This window comes from Anguilla anguilla, chromosome 2 (genome assembly GCF_013347855.1).
Source record: "Anguilla anguilla isolate fAngAng1 chromosome 2, fAngAng1.pri, whole genome shotgun sequence".
Lineage (NCBI taxonomy): Eukaryota > Metazoa > Chordata > Actinopteri > Anguilliformes > Anguillidae > Anguilla > Anguilla anguilla.
In genome coordinates, this window is record NC_049202.1 from 74,670,595 (window position 1) to 74,692,927 (window position 22,333).

The 22,333-nt window shown below is 44.3% G+C and overlaps 1 protein-coding gene and 1 long non-coding RNA gene across 2 annotated transcripts in view; one reads left to right on the forward strand and one right to left on the reverse strand.

Annotated features, from left to right (window-relative positions):
- The window catches only part of LOC118220427, a 426,649-nt gene that overhangs the window by 197,052 nt on the left and 207,264 nt on the right, over window positions 1-22,333 (reverse strand). The window contains exons 36-45 of the mRNA XM_035404286.1: window positions 21,311-21,514; window positions 20,495-20,815; window positions 17,590-17,904; window positions 14,620-14,940; window positions 14,039-14,353; window positions 13,451-13,753; window positions 12,557-12,628; window positions 11,659-11,964; window positions 11,274-11,303; window positions 11,088-11,126 (exon numbers count right to left, since the gene is read on the reverse strand). Coding sequence (XP_035260177.1) covers window positions 11,088-11,126; window positions 11,274-11,303; window positions 11,659-11,964; window positions 12,557-12,628; window positions 13,451-13,753; window positions 14,039-14,353; window positions 14,620-14,940; window positions 17,590-17,904; window positions 20,495-20,815; window positions 21,311-21,514 — 2,226 coding nt within the window. The remainder of the gene's footprint in view (window positions 1-11,087; window positions 11,127-11,273; window positions 11,304-11,658; window positions 11,965-12,556; window positions 12,629-13,450; window positions 13,754-14,038; window positions 14,354-14,619; window positions 14,941-17,589; window positions 17,905-20,494; window positions 20,816-21,310; window positions 21,515-22,333) is intronic.
- Window positions 4,256-7,495, forward strand: LOC118220039. The gene is made up of 3 exons (XR_004763901.1): window positions 4,256-4,724; window positions 4,973-5,021; window positions 7,410-7,495. It is a non-coding gene; the product is annotated as an uncharacterized LOC118220039 (long non-coding RNA).

Consider the following 22,333-nt stretch of genomic DNA (forward strand, 5'->3'; position numbering starts at 1 on the left):
TAACGCTAGTTACCGGACCATGTCAAGAAAGGCAACATTAGTTCAGGCAAAGTTGCGCACAGTAGCCATCTCTCATATCAAATAACGTTGCGTTAGCTAGCTAGCTAATGTAATTAACACAATCTAATGTCAGCTAACAATTAGAAAAAACGCTAGCTAATGCTACCGACTGGTACCGACCTCGCAAAACGTCTCTTAAATGCAATGCTACCTTGTTGCAACGTTGCAATGTAGCTAACTAAAGGTCAGTTTAGATTAATGATTCGCAACGAGACTGGATGCAACTTGCAAAATTCCAAGACGTCTGATTGTAAATGTTCTAACTGCACTTGGTGATTTGACAAGGTGGGTCTTTTGAGACCCCAGGCAACGGCTTCAGACGCTCTGCAACTAACCAGTTTACACCGCAGCACTTTTCTCTGCAACATTCTAAAACCGTGTTGTCTCGTTGCGAATCATTGATCTGAACTGGCCTTAACGTTACCGTTATTTACATTTCCATCAAGTTCATCAATATATTATAGGCTAATGATCGGAATAAAGCCGTCTTTACACAGAGCATTAACGCGGGGTATAGGTGGTGCAGAGCTGGAACTGATTTCTGTATAAAGATGTCAAGTCAGAGAAAAGTAAATAAAAGAATACAGCAGTATGGAATAGCGTTGTTATTATTTTATTACGCTTCCTCATATGTTCCTTCAGCCTTGCCCTTTTTTGGTGAAATCTCCTTTGTTTTTATTTTATTATTCTTTTTCTGATTGCTAATTTAACACCCAGCTCAGCTTTATTCTCGAACAGTTTAGCTAGCAAAACCAGAAACACCAGGGGTAACATTTTGCAGGGCAGTTGTTTCGAAAAAATATCACAGAACAATCATTCATGAGAAAGACTGTTTATTGTGCACGAAATACATAATTGCACGAGCCACAGCGAATACCGCAAATTCTTCTCTGCAGTGTAAAGATTTTCATACCGGGCAAAAGGTGGATAAAGAACGCCTGTGGAAATTGATCATCACTAATTCTACCCCAGGTCTGCTACAGCATTTTAACCCAGCTCGGCAGTGTAAAGACAGCTTAAGTTAGGCTAATGTTAGACAATGAATGTGTATGTACATAACGTTACTTTTATAACAACCATTTTTTATTCAGTAAATAGTGTGATAGTTGGCGTGGCCCAGGTGCAAACTGACTGACGTCACACAGGCGACACTGGTTGGATCCGGTTGGATCACTGGGAAGTGAGGTGCAAAAACTCACCTGCAATTACTGCTTTTCGCCATTGGTACCGCCAAAGAGAACGAAATGGAAATCTTCGAGATTGTAACTTTAACAGTGAAATCTTACCAGAGGGTCTGTCCCAGGTGGAGCAGCAGTGGCAGACTGGGGAGGAGTGCTCTGTTTGGTGGGGGTACTGGGGACAGGCCTCAGGGCTGCAGGGTGGGTGGGTGATTTACTTGATGGTGCTGCAGAATGATGGGTCGTTGGGTCCCTGTCGTCCACATCTTCAAATCCCTCATCCTCCACGTGCAGCTCTTCCTCCTGAGGAGTCCAAGCTGGTCCCGCAGCACTCAGACTGAGAACGCGGCCACTCCCCCCGTTCAGCTCTTCTGCAGCGCACTGACGCACAGCACGCGCATTATTCCGCTCGCCGCACTGTTCATCATACCGTTGCATCTTTCCAATGATTAGCATAAGCATCGTACCGACGGACGTTACCAATTCAGCTGATTTAATCAATTAATCAGCTTTTAATGTACACTATTCGCTATTACTCAGAGGAGGTCTCAGATACTTGGCAGATAACAATCTGTGTGCTTCGTCACAATGCTTAATGGATGAGCTACAATAGCTTTTATATTTACACCCAAAAATCCTACGTATGGAAAAATAAATATTTATAGCCACTTAGCAGACATTCTAAATACATCACATTGCGTCACATTTTTCTTTAAAATAAAGGTGGCTAACATTTCAGCTAATAACCGTTCCAGCTGAGTTATTGTCAAGGACAACTTAAATTCAACAAGCTAACTTGAGCAGTAGGCATTTTATCCTCATTATCCTTATTCACCACGACGGCAAAGGTGAACTTTCACCACAAAGAAATACTTGCTAAAATACTTACGGATCAGTGGACATCGAATACTTGTATCGCTGCAAAATACATAATGAAAAAATTCATAAAATTTTGACACTAGCTTTACGGAGCTGTACTCACAGCCTTCCCGGAAGTCTTGTTCAACTTTACCGCCGTCGAACTGTAATGACGTCATTGGGTAAAGAAAAGCTGAGCACCGATTGGCCAGGCCAGTGAAAGGAAAATGAAGAAAAGGCTGCAGACTACACGTTTCCGAAGAAGTTCAGTGCAATTATTTGACATGAAGCACGAACTGTTTAATACTTCATCACAACTACAGTCCTTTCTAAAACGATAGTGCTTTTAAGAAAATGGGCCCTACGTAAATATTGACCATATAGTTTAAAACTACGGTGAGTATCTATTGAGCTCGTGCTGAGAGCCTCCAAAAGTATGTCTATGGTTTTCGGCCTTGGTAACAAATGCAGTCTTGTTTCAGAACACATCGTGCTACAGTTTGTGTCATAGACATATTGGGATGGCAGGTATGCCATCCGGGGGCATGTCCCATACCTATACAGCACAGAGAGTTTCAGGGTTTGCAGGGTTTCCCACAGAAATAACCACAACAGCCACAGACACTCAGCCCTTAAAAATATTAAATTCTGTACATTCTGACCCCATTTCAACAGACAGATTTCATAAACAACTTCACATGTCCACACAATGAAGCCCCAAACTAAGGGGATTTTGTGTTTACTCCTTCTTTTTCTTCTTCTCATTATTATTTTCCTTCCGCCTATCCGACTTACAACATGTCTCCCCATTGAACATTTTACCGACACAGGCCAAATCTTCACCTACACGACCCAATCAAAAACTCGTATACACACGCAAAATACCCATACCTTTTTACTCTGAAACATTTCCAATTTAAACAGCTAGTCTGCCTGTGGCCTAGTGGGCAAGGTCCCAGTTTTGGCAAGTGACTTGAAAGAATTGAGGAAATACTGGGTAGCATTACTTTGGAATACATCTTATTTCATTTCGTTGAGGCAAGATAGCCTATATTGTTTGTAGTACAGTAACTTGGCGTCATTTTGATATCAATAGTTTTAATGGCAGGCCTATATTTTGGCAGTCTGAATGAGTTATAGACGGTGTATGTCTTGTATGTGTAACTTGGCATTTTTGTACGTTGAAAACGTGTTTTTTATGAGATATACATAGACGCCGCATTGGCCTTTGGGTCGTACGTCGACTTCGAGTCGTTTTTATATTCAATGGTTTATGGTCTACGTGGAGTACAAAAAAAAGTTTTATCTCCAGTTACTTAGAATCTCGATAGTTAGGCTATAATCGCTGCTAGACGCTCAAGAGAGGAGTGTGTATCAACGGTTTACATGAACTGAATTACTTACGTGGTGGAAAATAATTAATTGTCATAAGGAATTGCCACAGTTAATTTTTACCTGGCAAGCTGGCTAGAAAGTAATAAATGCATTGCTAGCTAACTTGAGTAGGATTGTAAGCATCAAATAACCTTGATGGTAAGACTAGGTTTGCTTGTTAGCTACCTACCAATGTTTTCTTGCCTGTCGTGTTTTGATTTTGAACGAATTAAACTGAACATAACCACAATCATTTTAACCTGAAAAGCTGGCTAGAAAGTAATTACTGTATTATTAACTTTAGCTGAAACGTTTTTCATTAGAACAAGCATGATTTCTTGTTATTTGCTTGCTAGCTAACATGAGTAGGATTGCAAGCATCATTTATCATTTATGAAGGCTAGCTTTGCTTCCCACGCGAGCGCGCGATCAAAGCACAGAAACCACGCGAGCGTCTCTTACCCGCAGCTCCTCTGCAGAGGAGAGAGAAGCTTGTCACTCAAATGCAGATGAATGAGACGTACATGATAACCAGTACAACTTCCGGCAGCTGTGTTTACGTTCGGATACTCTGCGATACTAGAGGGGGTTGAAGTCCCTCTGCAAGCTCCTCAGTGTCACAGTTAAAGGTCAGGTTAGGTCATGTGGGCCTATCAGAGTCATGCTGATTTCTCTCAGAAAGTACACCTCAGGCAACATATTCCGTGTGTAAATTATATTTCAGTTAATATTTCATACTTATTTAGGAGTTAGAGTTACAGCATCCACTTTGGGGGTTTCAGATGTCTTCTTCAACACAATATCTTTAAACAGTGTTTAGGAGAGGGAGCTTGTTGGTATCTGGGGCCATTTTGTGGTTGATTATGAGACTTGTTGACCTCAAAATGCAACTAAACTCAAACTGTGATCACTGGGCTCTTCTTCCTCCCTCATCATCTTCCTCACTGTGTGGGGGTACCACATGTGTCCCAACTCTGCCACCTTGTTTGAGAGGAAGGTTGCTGACATTTGCAATTCTTTCAAGATGGAGTCCTCAGACACATTAGGCAATCCTCTCCCCAGACAACCCTCCCCCTCTCCCCACTCCCCCCAATCACACAGACGAGACAAACAGCAGGAGGACTCGGTGACTCAAGCATGATGTCAGAGGAAAGGGAATATTCACACTGCATTTTGCTCCAGAGCTGAACCTCTCTGGGGTCAAACACCTATCATCTGGAGGCCTGGATGGGTGACCTCGCTCTTCTGAACCATGTATTAAATTAATATACACGGGCAGTCTATTTTACCATAGTAAGTAAAAAACTGATTATTTGCTTTGACAGATTCCCCATTAGCTCCCTATTGCCATTTAGCTCATCTTTAACTATTGATAGCAAGCTAGTCAGTGGAGGACGGGCTCTTCCTCTGTGGACTGGTTCCACCTATGATGTTTTCACACTGGGAATCTTCTTATAATCATTGTTTCAGTCTTTTTTTTTTTTTACCCCACTTTCTCTTAGTTTTGGCTGACAGTGAAACATGACCTCTGCTGACCTCATCTGGACACAGGTATGTACTGCATCCGCCAAGACAGGGCAGCCGACAGCAGGACATATCATACAGACATAGAGACTTAAACATTAAAACCAGGAGAGGCGAGTTTAAGGTTATTCATCCGTGCATTTTATTTATTTAATAAGCGGCCTCTCATTGCCCTCCTACATTCTGTTCTGTCTTGTGGGAGGGAGGGTATAGTTAACCAGCATGGTAAATGGACTGCATTTATATAGCGCTTTTATCCAAAGCGCTTTACAATTGATGCCTGTCATTCGCCAGAGCAGTTAGGGGTTAGGTGTCTTGCTCAAGGACACTTCGACATGCCCAGGGAGGGGTTTGAACCAGCAACCCTCCGACTGCCAGACAATCAGTCTTACCTCCTGAGCTATATCGTTAAATGACAAAAGCCTCACATTAACACAGACAGTGGTGGTATGGTCATTGGCCACAGGTGTCTCTCTCACCTGGAGGTCCAGGTACCACAAACATCTGACCACCAACTCATCCTCTACATCTGAGTGATTGCACACATTTAATTCCCCACACGCTGATTCCCCAGGTTGTCACTGCAAAAGAGAACTCACCGAACTGTCTGATTAAATAAAGATTATTAGATTTTCAAAAGGGATAAGATGAGAACATCTGTATTATGGCATTGGGCCAATAGTGTATAGTGAAATTGGGACAGTTGGGGCAATATCCCTGTGACTGGGAATGGGAGATGCAGACAGGATGTGTTGGTGTTGTTAAGGTCTTGCATATTTTCACCACTAGGTGTCAGTAAAAATCCCAGTACAATGAACATGTGGAAGTGATGGCCATTGGGACAAAACCAGGCTTCTGTTGGCAAGCTCAGTATTAAAGCAGGTCAAGAGAATGTGTCCCATTAAATGCTGCAAATAATGATCAGAATAAACAAGAGTAGCGCTGTCTTCTAGCTTTATTGGGCTGGAACGGCAGGAGTAGCGAGTCGAACCGGGCGAGCGCGCGTGGAATGTTGAGCACGGAATTGAATATAAACCGCCAGAGATGCCGGTGTTCACTGAGAGAATTAATTGAGGGGAACGACTATAAAATAAAAGGGGGAAAGTTCGATCTGTGACGATAAAGCGATATGCCGAAAGGGATGGGACGGGGAGGGATTCTTAGAACAGCAATTCATTTAATTTTGGTTTAATTTTAAGAAACTTAGTTTTCCCCGGTGGTCTCCCACCCAAAGCCCACACCTGTGTAGCTTCAGCCATTCAGCAGGAACAGGGTGCAGGGTGGTATGGCTGCTGTTCTGTTTCTCTTCCTCTATTTCAGTGTCATAAATCTGCAAACAATCTAAACTGTGTACTATACCTATCCCTGCATATTTTCAAATGAATGAACAAATACATTAATGTAGAATAGAAATAAAAGGAAATGAGAGAGCAAAGTTCAATCAGTCTTTCAGCTTTATTTAAAAATATCTTATTGACACACAGCTGTTAAAAATATTGGTTATATTGCTTAAGAAGGCTAAGAAATACATTGTGAGCATTTTAGCAAAATATAATATTTCATTTTTATAAAAATTAAAGCAGTATAATTCTCCAAGAGCTAGCATCAAAATATATATTTATAAAAAAGTAGTTAAAAAATGTTTTTTTTTGTTAAAAAACATTAAACTTATTTGAGAAGTAATGAAAGCAGTATGAAATAAGTAGTACTGAAATAGTTTTGAATAGTAACAAAGCAGCCAGTGGAGACTTACTGCCTTGTTCATCTTCTGCTCAGATGGAAAGATGAACAAACTCATCAGCTATGTGCAATAAAAGCATATTTAAAAATGTGATCTTGCAAATGAGCATGTTGGGATGCTGGATAAGTGCTGTCTGGCTACCCTTCCATGTGTCAATCAGAGAGCCAACATGGACAGCTCTGACCTGCACATGATGAACACAGCAGCCAAAACTGAAAGGGTTTGATGTAAATACAAACAAATCTAAAACCAAGGCTTACACAGGCTAAAGCACAGTTTTCATTTTTACATTCCAAAAATTTTGATGCATTCATTTCATATTGAAGTGGCCAGTACTGACTCCATGTAGTTTGAGCTGTACATCATCATCTTGGTCAGAAAAAGTAACTGTCTCATTGTGTCAGTGAATGCAAGTTATTGTTCTCAATGTATACAAGTGCCAGCATTTCCAATGAGCTAATTTATGAATGAGCTAAGGAGTCCACAGTAAATAATTTCGGGTGAATTATTAATTCATGAATAACTGATCTAGTGGGATATGATTTTATGGCGTTAAAACATTTTGCTTGAGATGTGTAGGATAAAGGAGTCCATGTAAGTTCTTCTATCCAAACTTGTGGGTGGACACTTCCAAAGTTAAAACTGTCAATCTCACAGTGCTCCTCCTCTTTCAGGAGGCTACTCCCCCACATCATCATAGTCCATCCCACTGGGAGCTGGAGGAGTTTCAGCCAGAACACTCTCCTCTACAGGGATGGATCAGGAGACAGACAGATACAGTCAGGGAAAGGCTCATTTTCACCAAATACCTACTGTGATCTTGTAATTCTATACAGAAAGAAAAAGTCTCATTCAAAATATTTTCATAGGGTCATGTCTACACTAAAATATCCACTCTCAGAAAAGTTTGCAGGTGGAATGGAATGTGCATATTCTCATAATTGCCCATGAAGCAATCTGGAAAAATGTCTTCCAAGAACCAGGATATTAAATATAACGGGATTGATTGATGGATTTTTATTAAACCACAAAAGCTTGTAGTTATTCATGTTATACGGAGTGATTCACTTTGTACAGACTTACCCACTTGAATCCAGCCCAGAGTTACAGCATCATCATAATTCTCCTCTGTGTCTGTCACATGATCCCCTGTAACAAACCACACAGACAGGAAGTAGCCCATGGCAGTGATTTTCAAAAATTACACAGACAGGAAGTACAAATGTCATAGACAGGAAGTAACAATTTTCAACACAGGATAGTGTCTTAATCTATAAAATTTTATAAATAGACTAATAAACATCACAATCTAAAATATAAATATTACACTAATAATGAATAAATCACATGACTGCAGCCAGAGACAGAAAAGCACCTGAGCAGAACACAGTGAATTCAGTGACAGACATTGTGTTTCACTCCAACATTCTGTCTGTAAAGAGAAACTCAACCTGGAAAAGCGTCTGGGCCCGGCTGCATGGTGATGACATCATCATAGTGCTCTGGTGCATCTCCCTCCACCAGCTCCCCTTAAACAGACAGAGCAGCAGTGCTGGTTAAACTGGGCACACTGGTTATAGTGCTGATAATGGCTATATTGGTTTTGGTGGTTATATTGGTTACAGTAATTATTGGGGCAACAACTTTAAAGGTCATTTCCATGTCTAAGTCTGGACAACAAAACAAGTCAACTGCAAGAACTGTTCTATGTAATGAAATGATTCCAGCAATGAACAAGTTTTATTCTTCTAAAAAGGACAAGGGAGATTTCTCCTCCAAATCTCTACAAGCTCTTTAGCACAAACAACTAAGCACAGCATATAATAATGAATGCAATTAAATGTCTTCATGAGGAGAAAATATTGAGTCATCCCACCAACCAATCAAAACACTCACCTGGCACACTGTCTGGATGCTTATCCGCTGTGATGACATCATCATAGTTCTCCGGTGGGTCCTCCATCACCAGGTCCCCTGAAAGAAGGAGACTTCTGGGGACTTGTGGCTGAATCTCAGGACTGTCACACAGCAGGACAGTGGGGCCCTTCAGAGCAGCACTGAATAACACTTCAGCTAGCTGTGTTTGCACACTGCAGTCACGGCTGCCTGACGGTGTGGGGACAGTCTAACTGACCCCATATTTAATCCTTGATATGTGGGTGCTGGGGAATCCACACCACTGAGTCTCACAGGAACCAACCTGACAGAGATACGGAACTCAGAGGAGGGCAGCTCTACCTGCTGGAAGACGTCTGTAACTACCTAGAAATCTACGAGGCCTGAAGGGCACTATTTCAGTGCTCCTGAGGGGTAGAAGTAGCGGATTAACAGTCTATCCCCACGTACCCATAACGGCTGTTTTAATAAATATATGTCATGATTAAACACCATATCTACAATATGATTAAATTACAGGCATTTTCCAGACACTGTTATTCAGCCATAACTTAAACAGCTTTTTCATTACATAGTATCCATTTATACAGCTGGATGTATTGTGAAGCAATTCAGATTAAGTACCTTGCAGTGTCCTTTCAGGGAAATTGAACCTGCAACCTTGAGCCCAGTTCTCTCACCATTTTACTACACAGCTGTCCTTTTCACAGCCAGTGATCCTGTGACATACGCCACCGAAACTCTGAGGAGCACTCAGGAGTTCCACCCCTCTCAAAATCACCCTGGAGCCACAGCACCACCACCTACACCCACTGAGAGCTCCACAGAACTCTGCCCCCTTACCTGAGAGGGAGTGTCCCTCACCATCCTCCACGTCTTCATACCCAGAGGGCGGATCCTCTGATAGGCCACTCCCTGTGAACAGGAGAGAGGGTGTGTCCCGACCCCGCCCACACCACACATGCTCTGAGGAGGTCTTCCACAGAGTGTTTAAGACTTTACTGTGAAGCACGTGGAGGACGGATCAGATTCACTCACCCCACCGGGGGGCGCTGTTGGTTCCCCCTCTAGCCAGTTTGTACTCGATCTCCTCGTAGACGGCTTCGTGCAGAGGGGCGTGGTCCCATTCAGACAGGGCTGTGTGAGCAGAGACAGAGAATCACAGAGTCAAAGTCTCCTCTCAGAGAGCACATCTCTCTCTGCATGAGCAGCAGAGGTACAGCACACAGCTACTGCCATACACCAGCCACCTGTCAGAGACCAGGCCCCTGTAGGACTGCTGATCTGAGATCAGCCTACCCTTTTATCACATAATGGATAACTTATCCATGCAGACTGGAGGTATGTGATCGACCACAGGGGGCGCTGGTGCACAAAAAGACAAGGTCAGCATGCCAACCAAATCCCTCCCTCGGGAACACTGTAGCCAATCACGCGTCACCCGGCAGTCTCCTTGCTTTCAGGGCAGCTGGTGATGGAGGACTCGCCAGGGCCCACCCACACGCACTGGCGCAGGGTCTTAACTGGGCGAGCCTCCCATCAGCCCCCATTCAGAGCTGCGTGGTTAACCCACTGAGCTGATCACTGGAGAGGCTTCTTCAGTCACACTCGGCGTGTGATGGCGGTTCACCCAGCGCCCATCCGCCCCCTACCTCTCTTCAGCGTTCTGTTCTGGAACAGCAGAACACCCAGCACTGCCAGCAGCAGGAACAACAGCGCCCCCATCACCAGGAAGGCCACTGCTGGGATAGATGGGCTGGGCGGAGCCTCCTTTGGTCCGGGCACTGGCTGTTCGGACATAACTGCAAAACAGGGAAGGCAAGGGGTTGGGCATCAGCAGAGAACATGGCACACTGCCTCTACTCTACTTACACTGACCACTGAGCTGTGTTTCCAACTACAGTACTGTACTTATACAGCCAGCCATCCAGCGACCCATTAAAGCAGTGCAACTGTCTGCATTTAGCAAACTGAGTCATTCCACAAGATACCCACTACAACATAAAAAGGTGGCCTGAGAGCAAGTGCATGGTTAACTTTAAAGCGAGTAAACTTCAGTTAAGCCTGTGCTATCTGTACTAGAACGTGGGTGTTTTCTCTTCTCTGTTCAAGGACATTGGCTATTTAAATTAAGCAAACTGCTAGCTTGGTACCAGCATTCAGCAAGCTTAGAGAGCCACACCATGTTCATTGTTAGATAGAAAACTATAGGATTGCATTCAGTCTCAATGCATTAATGCAGAGGTACTGTTGCCAACAGGGAAAAAACTGCAAGAAGTTGTGTGTTAACACTCATATACTGAGTGTTACTTAGCAACCTACCCAGACAAACAGCCACCACCATTTATATGGTGGAAATGCAATACAGACCATTAATGGAAAAGCTAGTCCCAACAGCTGAAATTAGTTGTGAGGTCCTCTTTTCACTGTATACATTACTCCTGGGGCAACTTTACCTGGCTGTGATTTTGGTATTGTAGTCATTGCAGGAGTACCTAAAACAATAAAATAATAAATAAATTAAAATGCATTGTTTTCTTTATTGGACATGAGAAAGGGTTTGTGTGATTGACAGGGCTCTGAGCTCAGCCTCAGGTTTTATCTCCCAAACTCTCTCCTACACCATCCAGAGGAGTCCGTACCTGCAGTGGAGCTGGACTCAGATAAAGGAACTGTAAAATAAAAATGAAGAGATTTGTTATTTATTCATTCACTTGTTCCACTTCCTGTTCTTGTCCACTGCTATTGGCTGTGACCCTGATGATGTCACATTCTCTCTGTTCGTTCCACTTCTGTAAGCTGCGCTGGATACGAGCTTCTGATAAATGTAAATGTAGTTCCAAAGAATCATGTTTTCTACTTGCATTATTAGTGAGCGCATGAATAAAGTAATCATCGAGCTGTAATGCAGGGTGGATCTTTAAGCTGCTCCTGGGGTTTAGGGTGTGTGTTTCTGTCAGGGCTCCAGTGATTAATCTTCTCAGAAGCTGGCAGTCAGCCTGAGGTGATCTGGAGTCGCTGGCTCACCTGTGCAGGTGACCACAGCCTGGTTCTGGTGTGGGCAGCGGCTGTGCTGGTGTGGGCAGTGCCACAGGTGCATCTCAGTGCCCCTGCAGTTCACCTCAGTCAGCCAGGGGTCGTCCTTCTCCGTCCCAAATGGAGCATTACTATGAGCCTTTCCTGCTGACCCACAGCCCAGCTGTCTGCACAACACCTGGACGTCCATCGTGTCCCAGGAGTCTCCACACACCTTCCACCAGGAGCCCTCGTGCAACACCTCCAGCCTCCCAGAGCACCTGCCTGCACCCCCCACCAGCCGGAGGGGCCAGTGACCTAGAGCAGGAGACACAGATGAGCTGAGCAGCCTCATTACGTTTAGCATCTCCTACAGACACACCTCCATTAACACTATGACTGACCTCATTACGTTTAGCATCTCCTACAGACACATCTCCATTAACACTATGACTAACCTCATTACGTTTAGCACCTCCTACAGACACAACTCCACTAACACTGTGACTGACCTCATTACGTTTAGCATCTCCTACAGACACATCTCCACTAACACTATGACTGACCTCATTACGTTTAGCATCTACAGACACATCTCCACTAACACTATGACTGACCTCATTACGTTTAGCATCTACAGACACATCTCCACTAACACTATGACTGACCTCATTACGTTTAGCATCTACAGACACATCTCCACTAACACCATGACTGACCTCATTACGTTTAGCATCTCCTACAGACACATCTGCACTAATATTATGGCAGACCTGACGTAATGCTTTCTGCTTTGCCAAAGCAGAGTGGATTTGTGGCTGTGGATGCAGCCTGCTCAACATTTGCGTTACGTTCAGTAGACACTCTTATTCAGAGCGGCTTACCACAGGATTCAACCAAAAAAACGTACTTGTGCAAGCTCCCTGATTTGCTGCTGAGGAACATGACAATTTGCTTCGTGGAACTTCATCATCCTCTTCCCCTTTGATGTGAAGAGAAATAAATAAATAAATGAACTACAAATTTTTAAAATTTTTAAAACACAAAGACAGAAACAGGTTCATTCTATATCAGAAACAAACTGCACTACTTAGAGCTTCAAAAAATCTCATTCACGGGGTTACACTAAAAACCTTTTAATAATTCACAATAGTCCATAGCTTTACCAATTTAATGTTGCAAAAACTAATAAGCTGACTCACATATTTACCAGTTTAGGGCAAATTAGCTTCATTAATGATTTCATATCATCTGCATAAATGAGTCAGTTCTAATTCTATTGTTTCTAACTAGTACTAGGGCCGGCCCTAGGGGTTCGGTGGGCCTAAGCAAATCTTTCGGAGTGGGGGTGGGGGGGGTGGGGGGGGGGGGGGGGAGCTGTCGGATTCCGTCGAGCGGAGGGGGGAGGGGGTTCACTTTGTAAAATCCTTCATACATTGCATTGCTGAGAAATGTTCGGGTGCCATTCTGTTTAAAATTGATACCACTAATTCTGCGATAGGGGATGAATAACGTAACTGCGAAAATAACGCTATTTACCTCAAATAAACACTGAATCGTGCGCCCCCCACCCCCACCCCCCCCCCCCCCCCCCCCTTGGCCGTGTGGCCCCCCCAGCAGCTGTGGCCCTAAACAACCGCATAGACCATTTATGCCATGGGCCAGCCCTGAGAAGTACTAAAGTCTGCAGTAAGGAGAGTTTTATGCTGCTGTTCCCAATAGGAGTGATACTGTGTTTGCAGTCATGAGGTTTATTATACTGTTCCTAACAGGAGTATAAAGTCTGCAGTAGAGTGAGGTTTACCTGTGCAGTTAAGCGATGCCACGCTGGTTTGCCCGCAGGTATTCTCACCCCAAGGCTTTGATGGGCACTGCCACAGAGTGGAGTCATGTGGGCGACATCTGAAATGATCCAGCCAGTTTGGAGCTGATTCCAGTCTTGACTGTGTTTTAGACACAAATGTGCTCTTCCCACAGTTCAGCTCCTGACATATGAGAGTAGCCGTGTCTCTAGTCATTTGATTGTAGCACACGTTGCCCCAGGTGCCGTTGTAGAAAACTTCCAAATTCCCAGAACAGCCCTCGGCCAGTCTCATCTCCTTGAACTCTACAACAACAATGTTAGAAATCTCTAACAAAATGACAAAATGATTTAAAAATAAACATAACCTTAAAATCTTGTGCTAGAAATTACAGAGGATAGGAAGGTAAATGTATCGGATGCAGGTATAAGTCAGGATGGAAAGCTGTGTTCTGTTAGCCACTGCTCTCCTGAGATAAATCTCATCACTTTGAACATCTGAATTTACTGACCAATCAGGTATCATGTATTCACACCAAATTAGTGTCAGTGTAAAAGCAGAAACTTTAGATGTTCCAATGAGTTCCAAACCTGAACACACGACCCCCACGTCCTTCTTGTGTCCACAGTCAGTTTGTCCCCATCCGGCTGTGGGACAGTCCCACAGGGACGTCTCGTTCCCCACACAGCCCACTTCATCCAGCCAGACAGGTCCATTTCCTGGCCCAAAGAAGGAGGGTAGCGGGGCACTGAGGGCCGTCCCACACCTGAGCTGCCTGCACACCACCTGAGCATCCTCCAGGTCCCAGGAGTCATCACAAACTGTCCCCCAGGAGCCCCTATGGAACACCTCCAACCGTCCCGCACAGTCCCCCCCTCCCCCCACCAGCCTGAGAGACCTGTGATCTGAGAGAGAGAGAGAGAGAGAGAGGAAGAGGGGGAGAGAGAAGCAGAGAGAGAGAGAGAGAAAGGGAGAGAGGGGGAGAGAGAGAGGGCGTGAGAAAGAGAGAAATAGAGAGAAGTTATCTGAGTTGTTACACAAGCTCTGTCTGTTCTAAATACTCTGATTCCTAATACTTTTTAAAAATCCTTTAGGTTGAGTATACTATATCCCCCATGTCAAACAAGCAGCTAGAGACTGCAGAGAAGCTTCATTAGTAACCTGTACTCACTGGAACAGACGATGGACACCTGTTCCCTGGAGCTGCAGGTGAGTTTGTGTGGAGTGCTGCAGTTCCCCAGGTGAGCCTCTCTCCCGGAGCACTGAACCCCCATCAGACACTCCCCAGTGCCCCCCGTCCCAGACGGAGAGGAGCTGTAGACCTGCACTGCAGAGCCACAGCCCAGCTGCCTGCAGGCCACCAAGGCCTCACTGAAGCTCCAGGACCCCCCCACTCTGCTCCAGGTCTGCTGGTAGTACACCTCCACCTGGCCCTCACACGCACCCTCTCCAGCCAGCCGCACCGTCCCATCCAGAGCTGAGAGGGCAGAGCCTGAGGATCCCAAATGTATGAGGGTTAGAGTTAGACTCCTCTGATAAACCCAAGTGTATTAGGGTTAGACTCCTCTGTTAAACCCAAGTGTATTAGGGTTAGGGTTAGACTCCTCTGATAAACCCAAGTGTATTATGGTTAGACTCCTCTGTTAAACCCAAGTGTATTAGGGTTAGACTCCTCTGATAAACCCAAGTGTATTAGGGTTAGGGTTAGACTCCTCTGATAAACCCAAGTGTATTAGGGTTAGGGTTAGACTCTGTTAAACCCAAGTGTATTAGGGTTAGACTCTGTTAAACCCAAGTGTATTAGGGTTAGACTCCTCTGATAAACCCAAGTGTATTAGGGTTAGGGTTAGACTCCTCTGTTAAACCCAAGTGTATTAGGGTTAGACTCTGTTAAACCCAAGTGTATTAGGGTTAGACTCCTCTGATAAACCCAAGTGTATTAGGGTTAGGGTTAGACTCCTCTGATAAACCCAGGTGTATTAGGGTTAGGGTTAGACTCCTCTGATAAACCCAAGTGTATTAGGGTTAGACTCCTCTGATAAACCCAAGTGTATTAGGGTTAGGGTTAGACTCCTCTGATAAACCCAAGTGTATTAGGGTTAGACTCCTCTGATAAACCCAAGTGTATTAGGGTTAGGGTTAGACTCCTCTGATAAACCCAAGTGTATTAGGGTTAGACTCCTCTGTTAAACCCAAGTGTATTAGGGTTAGGGTTAGACTCCTCTGGTAAACCCAAGTGTATTAGGGTTAGACTCCTCTGTTAAACCCAAGTGCATTAGGGTTATACTCCTCTGATAAACCCAAGTGTATTAGGGTTAGGGTTATACTCCTCTGATAAACCCAAGTGTATTAGGGTTAGGGTTAGGCTCCTCTGATAAACCCAAGTGTATTAGGGTTAGGGTTAGACTCCTCTGTTAAACCCAAGTGTATTAGGGTTAGGGTTAGACTCCTCTGTTAAACCCAAGTGTATTAGGGTTAGGGTTAGGCTCCTCTGTTAAACCCAAGTGTATTAGGGTTAGGGTTAGACTCCTCTGTTAAACCCAAGTGTATTAGGGTTAGGGTTAGACTCCTCTGTTAAACCCAAGTGTATTAGGGTTAGGGTTAGGCTCCTCTGTTAAACCCAAGTGTATTAGGGTTAGGGTTAGGCTCCTCTGTTAAACCCAAGTGTATTAGGGTTAGGGTTAGACTCCTCTGTTAAACCCAAGTGTATTAGGGTTAGGGTTAGGCTCCTCTGATAAACCCAAGTGTATTAGGGTTAGGGTTAGGCTCCTCTGATAAACCCAAGTGTATTAGGGTTAGGGTTAGACTCCTCTGATAAACCCAAGTGTATTAGGGTTAGACTCCTCTATTAAACCCAAGTGTATTAGGGTTAGGGTTAGACTCCTCTGTTAAACCCAAGTGTATTAGGGTTAGACTCCTCTGGTAAACCCAAGTGTATTAGGGTTAGGGTTAGACTCCTCTGATAAACCCAAGTGTATTAGGGTTAGGGTTAGACTCCTCTGTTAAACCCAAGTGTATTAGGGTTAGACTCCTCTGGTAAACCCAGATGTATTAGGGTTAGGGTTAGGCTCCTCTGATAAACCCAAGTGTATTAGGGTTAGGGTTAGGCTCCTCTGATAAACCCAAGTGTATTAGGGTTAGGGTTAGACTCCTCTGTTAAACCCAGATGTATTAGGGTTAGGGTTAGGCTCCTCTGATAAACCCAAGTGTATTAGGGTTAGGGTTAGGCTCCTCTGATAAACCCAAGTGTATTAGGGTTAGGGTTAGACTCCTCTGATAAACCCAAGTGTATTAGGGTTAGACTCCTCTATTAAACCCAAGTGTATTAGGGTTAGGGTTAGACTCCTCTGTTAAACCCAAGTGTATTAGGGTTAGACTCCTCTGGTAAACCCAAGTGTATTAGGGTTAGGGTTAGACTCCTCTGATAAACCCAAGTGTATTAGGGTTAGGGTTAGGCTCCTCTGTTAACCCCACACCCTCTTAATTTACGGCAGACAGAGACATGCTGGGCTGCCGCCTCTATTGCGATTTCCTCTTCCCCAGAATGTTTATTTATTTATTTGGTTCCGATAGGTACTGATTAGTCTGAACAGTGAATTTGGGAAAATATTGGTTTCTGATTGGGAGGTACTTGGGGTGGGAAAGCAGGAAGTGGGCCTTTGTCTCCACCTGCCAGATTGCAATGAGCACACAGCCTGTTCTCTTTTGCCAGCCAGGTCTTTTTGTGGCAACCAATTTCAATGGCAAGGATGTGGTCACTGAGTCTGTACATTGTTAATGTGTGCCTTTGCTTTTGGTTTTTAACTCTAGTGAGATATTCTGACAGGGAGCAATCTTGGCCTAGAGCACAATACATTTCCAGTTTATTCTTTAATTTCTTCATGCTGTCAATGTATAGTTTTTGTTGATTTCTGTCAAAATTTCTAGATGCAGTGGGTGTGATATTTTTTGTTGTTGATATTTTGTAAAAATGTTTTTTTGAAGGCCAGTTGTCCCAGGGGATCTCTGTCTGGGTAGAGCTGGTTGCTCTTCACTGCCTTCAGTTCAGTTCTCTCTATCTCTCTCTCTCTCTCTCTCTCTCAGTCAGTAAATGTGTGCTAAATTGTACCATGTACACAGTACAGAGAGCAGGACTCCTCACCAGAGCAGATGACTCCAGCATCCTGTCCATGTGAGAGCACAGCTCGGCTCCATGAGGAAACAGCACACTGTGAGAGGTGTGTCTCGTTCCCATGGCAATCAAACACATCGGCTCTGATTGACCCATTCCCCTCTCCAAACCAGGCCTGTCCTGGCACTGCCACTGCAGTCCCACAATTCAGCTGCTGACAGAGGACATTGGAGGCTCTCCTGTCCCAGCATGCATCACACACTGTCCCCCAGTTATCCAGGTCCTGCAGCTCCACTCGACCAGAGCAGTTATCAGGGCCGTCAGCCAGCCTGGACCCAGTGTACCCTACACACAGCACAGTGGGGTTAGCATCGGACCAACACTGAGATAATGAAGGAGACTTAGGGAAGAGGCTAACAGAATATACAGGTACAAAACACACACATACACACACAAACACACACACGCACACACATACACAGACACGTTCACACATACATACGCAAACATGCACACACACTCACACACGCACACACACATACACACACACGTTCACACACACACACGCACACATACATACACAAACATGCACACACACACACAGACTCATGCATACACACACATATTCACACACACTCACGCACACATACATACACACGCACACTCACACACATGCACACACACACCTGCACGCACACACACACGCACACACACACACACACACACACTGAGGCACACAGACATACGCACACACAGACGTACAATAACACACACATGCACATACGACAAATCACACACACACACACACAAACAGACACACACACACCTGCACGCACACACACACACACACTCATACACACACGCACACACACACACACACACACACACTCAGGCACACAGACATACTAATACACAGACGTACAATAACACACACATGTACATACGACAAATCACACACACACACCCAGAGCAGTAGCCAGAGTACTTACCCACACACGCTGCTCAGAGCATATCACTCCTGTTCTTAAATCATTGCATTGGCTCCCTGTTAAATCTAGGGTTGAATTCAAAGTGTTGCTAACTGCTTACAAAGCATTGCATGGCTTTGGACCTTCATATTTGAAGGATTTGATTGAACCCTATGTTCCCTGTCGTACCCTGCGTTCAGCTACTGCTGAACTTTTAGTGGTTCCTCGTTGCCGATTAAAAACAGTTGGGGGAAGAGCTTTTAGCTGCACTGCACCGTGCCTCTGGAATTCAATCCCAAGCCATATCAGAGGTGCAGCTACAATTGGTTCTTTTAAATCATATCTTAAGACTTATTTGTTCCCATGTGCCTATTCCTCTTAGTTTTGACTTCTTAGGTTATTTATTTATATTTATTTATTGATTTATTTATTTTGTAAAGCACCCTGGAATGTACGTATGAAGAGCGCTACATAAGAGCTTATTGTATTGTATTGTACACCCATACACACACAGGCTACACAGTTTAAACTCACACAGACACTGGGAGATCATGTCAGGATGCGTGGGGCGGTTGGACCCAAACGCAGAGGTCAAAAATACAAAAACTCCAAATGAAGGGAAACAAAGACTTTACTAAATAAACAGGGAACAAACAAAAGGCCACGAGGGGCAAAACCACAAACACAAAAAGATACTTAAGAACCTAAAAAAACCAAAACAGAACACAGGCAGGGCGGAACACAGGCAGGACAGAAAACACACAAGGCACAAACAGGACCGAAGCGGGCAGAATACATACATTCAGAAGAGGATACAAGTGGAAACAAACACAAGGAAACCAGAACATAGACAGGAACGCATGGAGCAGGAACTTGAGGAGGGGAGCACAGAACAACCAGACATAACCACAAGAATCCAGCACCTGAGTCAAGGGAGGGGGAAACTTAAATAGAACACACTGACGAGACACAGGAGGGCAACATGAACAATCAGGCCACGGAAGGGGAAGGGAAAACGAGACAGCCAGAAAACAATGATTAGACAATTGGAAACAATCATATAATTAACACAGGGGGAGCAGGACACAGAACAGAAGTGCCACCATCTGGCGGCCCAACAGGGGAAACGCAGACAGAAACGCAGGACCATGACAGATCATGCAAACTCCACACAGATTAAACTCACAGACACTGGGAGATCATGCAAACTCCACACAGATTAAACTCACACAGACACTGGGAGATCATGCAAACTCCACACAGATTAAACTCACAGACACAGGGAGATCATGCAAACTCCACACAGATTAAACTCACACAGACACTGGGAGATCATACAAACTCCACACAGATTAAACTCACAGAGACACTGGGAGATCATGCAAACTCCACACAGATTAAACTCACAGACACTGGGAGATCATGCAAACTCCACACAGATTAAAATCACACAGACACTGGGAGATCATACAAATTCCACACAGATTAAACTCACAGACACTGGGAGATCATGCAAACTCCACACAAATTAAACTCACACAGACACTGGGAGATCATGCAAACTCCACACAAATTAAACTCACACAGACACTGGGAGATCATACAAACTCCACACTGATTAAACTCACACAGACACTGGGAGATGCCGCTGCTCAGAAATGCCTGTATGTGAATTCCTGCAGCTGTGATAGCTCTGTGTGCTTCCTCTTCCTGTGTGTCTATGGTACATATGATGTGCTTCCCCTATCAGAGGGTTATGGGCTGCACATCCCTGTCTTCTATAGTGTTCACTGCATTTTACAGATTATATCTGCATCACAATATCCAGCATTACAGCCCCTGACATGTCACATTTCACAGTATAATGAATAAATATCTTGATCTTCCTAAATATAAATGCATACAATCTGTTTAGGACTATATTAACCCAGTGTCACTGAAACACACAGTATACAAATGACTCTTACCAGAACACACTAGTCCCACATCGTTTCCATGGGAGCAGGGTTGATTCTGTGAGGGTGCTTTGGGACAGAAGTAAATGTGAGATTCGTTGCCTGAACACTGAATCTCCTCTGCCCACACCTGGCCCTCCCCTTGGCCAAACGCAGCTGCCCCCGGCAGCTCTTTAGGAACTCCACAGCCCAGCTCCCTGCACACAACCTCTGCGTCCCGCTGGTCAAAGTCAGCATCACACACCGTGCCCCACAAGCTCCCATGATGCATCTCTATTCTCCCAGAGCACAGGTCAGCCCCGCCCACCAGCCTGACTTTTCGAGGGACTGGAGCTAAACAGGGAATAAAGAGAGAATCATCTGCAATGACTGGCACCTTATTCCAGAGATAACAGTGAGCACAGCTGCATGAATACAGGACTGCACGGCTATTACACATGGAGTACAGCAGTGTGATATGAGCCAATCTCACGTCCACGGCAGTGTGAGATGAGCCAATCCCGTATGAACTGCAGCGTGTGATGAGCCAATCACATGTAAACTTCTGCTACGGACTTAAACTTTAAAAGAATAAACATTCTGATAGCGTCAGAAAAAGTGAAATACATCAGAAACACAAAGATTCTGCTGTGACTGCGTAAGTGCTAAATTAGTTCAGTGAAAGGAGCAATACAGTAATTTACTTCATAACACCACATTTTAAAATGTAATACTATGTTTTAGTTATGTAATAATACATGCATTTATGAAACTAATATATCCTCATTTAAATCCAAAGTCCTGTTGGTATAAGAACATTGGTAAGAGCTGAATAACACTGAGTCCTACCTGAGCAGATCACTCCAGCATCCTCTCGATGATCACAGTACTGTAAAGTCCATCCTGGTGACCGACACTTCGTCAGGGTAGATTCTGATCCCTCGCAGGACACATCACTCATCCATATTCTCCCAGACCCTGGGCCAAAGTGAGCATATCCTGGTGCTTCTACAGCATCTCCACAGCCCAGCTGTCCACACACCACCCCAGCATCTGCAATATCCCAGCCCCAATGACACACTGTCCCCCACTCTCCTTGACGGTTAACCTCCACTCTCCCAGCACAGGGGCTGCTTCCATTCACCAACCTCACATCCTCACTGCCTGAGAGAGAGAGAGAGAGAGAGAGAGAGAGAGAGAGAGAGAGAGAGAGAGAGAGAGAGAGAGAGAGAGGGTGGGGGGGGGGGGGAGTTTGAGTTTTAACAAACTCTTATTTCACAATACATACAGTCATTCGGCAACAACAAAAGCAGCTAAAATAAAGAAATCACCATATCAAAATGAACAACAATACCAAGACACAAAAAAACGAACCGATCAAATAGGGAAAAGGAAAAGAGAAATAGAAGTCGAACAAAGCAATGGAACGCAAGCTTCTACAAAAATAAACCTATGACCAATTTTGACACCCTCATCTTAGTATGTTGTTAAATATTAAATCTCCACCCGCTAGACTACACTCAGCCTCCCCATGGCACCACCTATCCTGAAAAACCCCCAGGTCCTGCATCCTACTATTGCACTCAAAGTCAATATAAACTTGATCTGAAGAAGACACTGGAACCACCTATCAATCCACAACATGAGAGACAGAGCAACCTCCACTACAGCTGCAACACCAAGGACCCTGGCCAGTTCTCAGATGGGAGAAATATGGCAACTCCTCAACATAATCTGCAGAATAATTGGCTAAGTATAAATGTATATGTATAATTAATATTCTAAAATTATATTTTAATTATTGATTAAATATTGTGCAGACCACAAACACCCTTATCAGATCACAGTCAGATCACTGAGTTCATGAAGAGA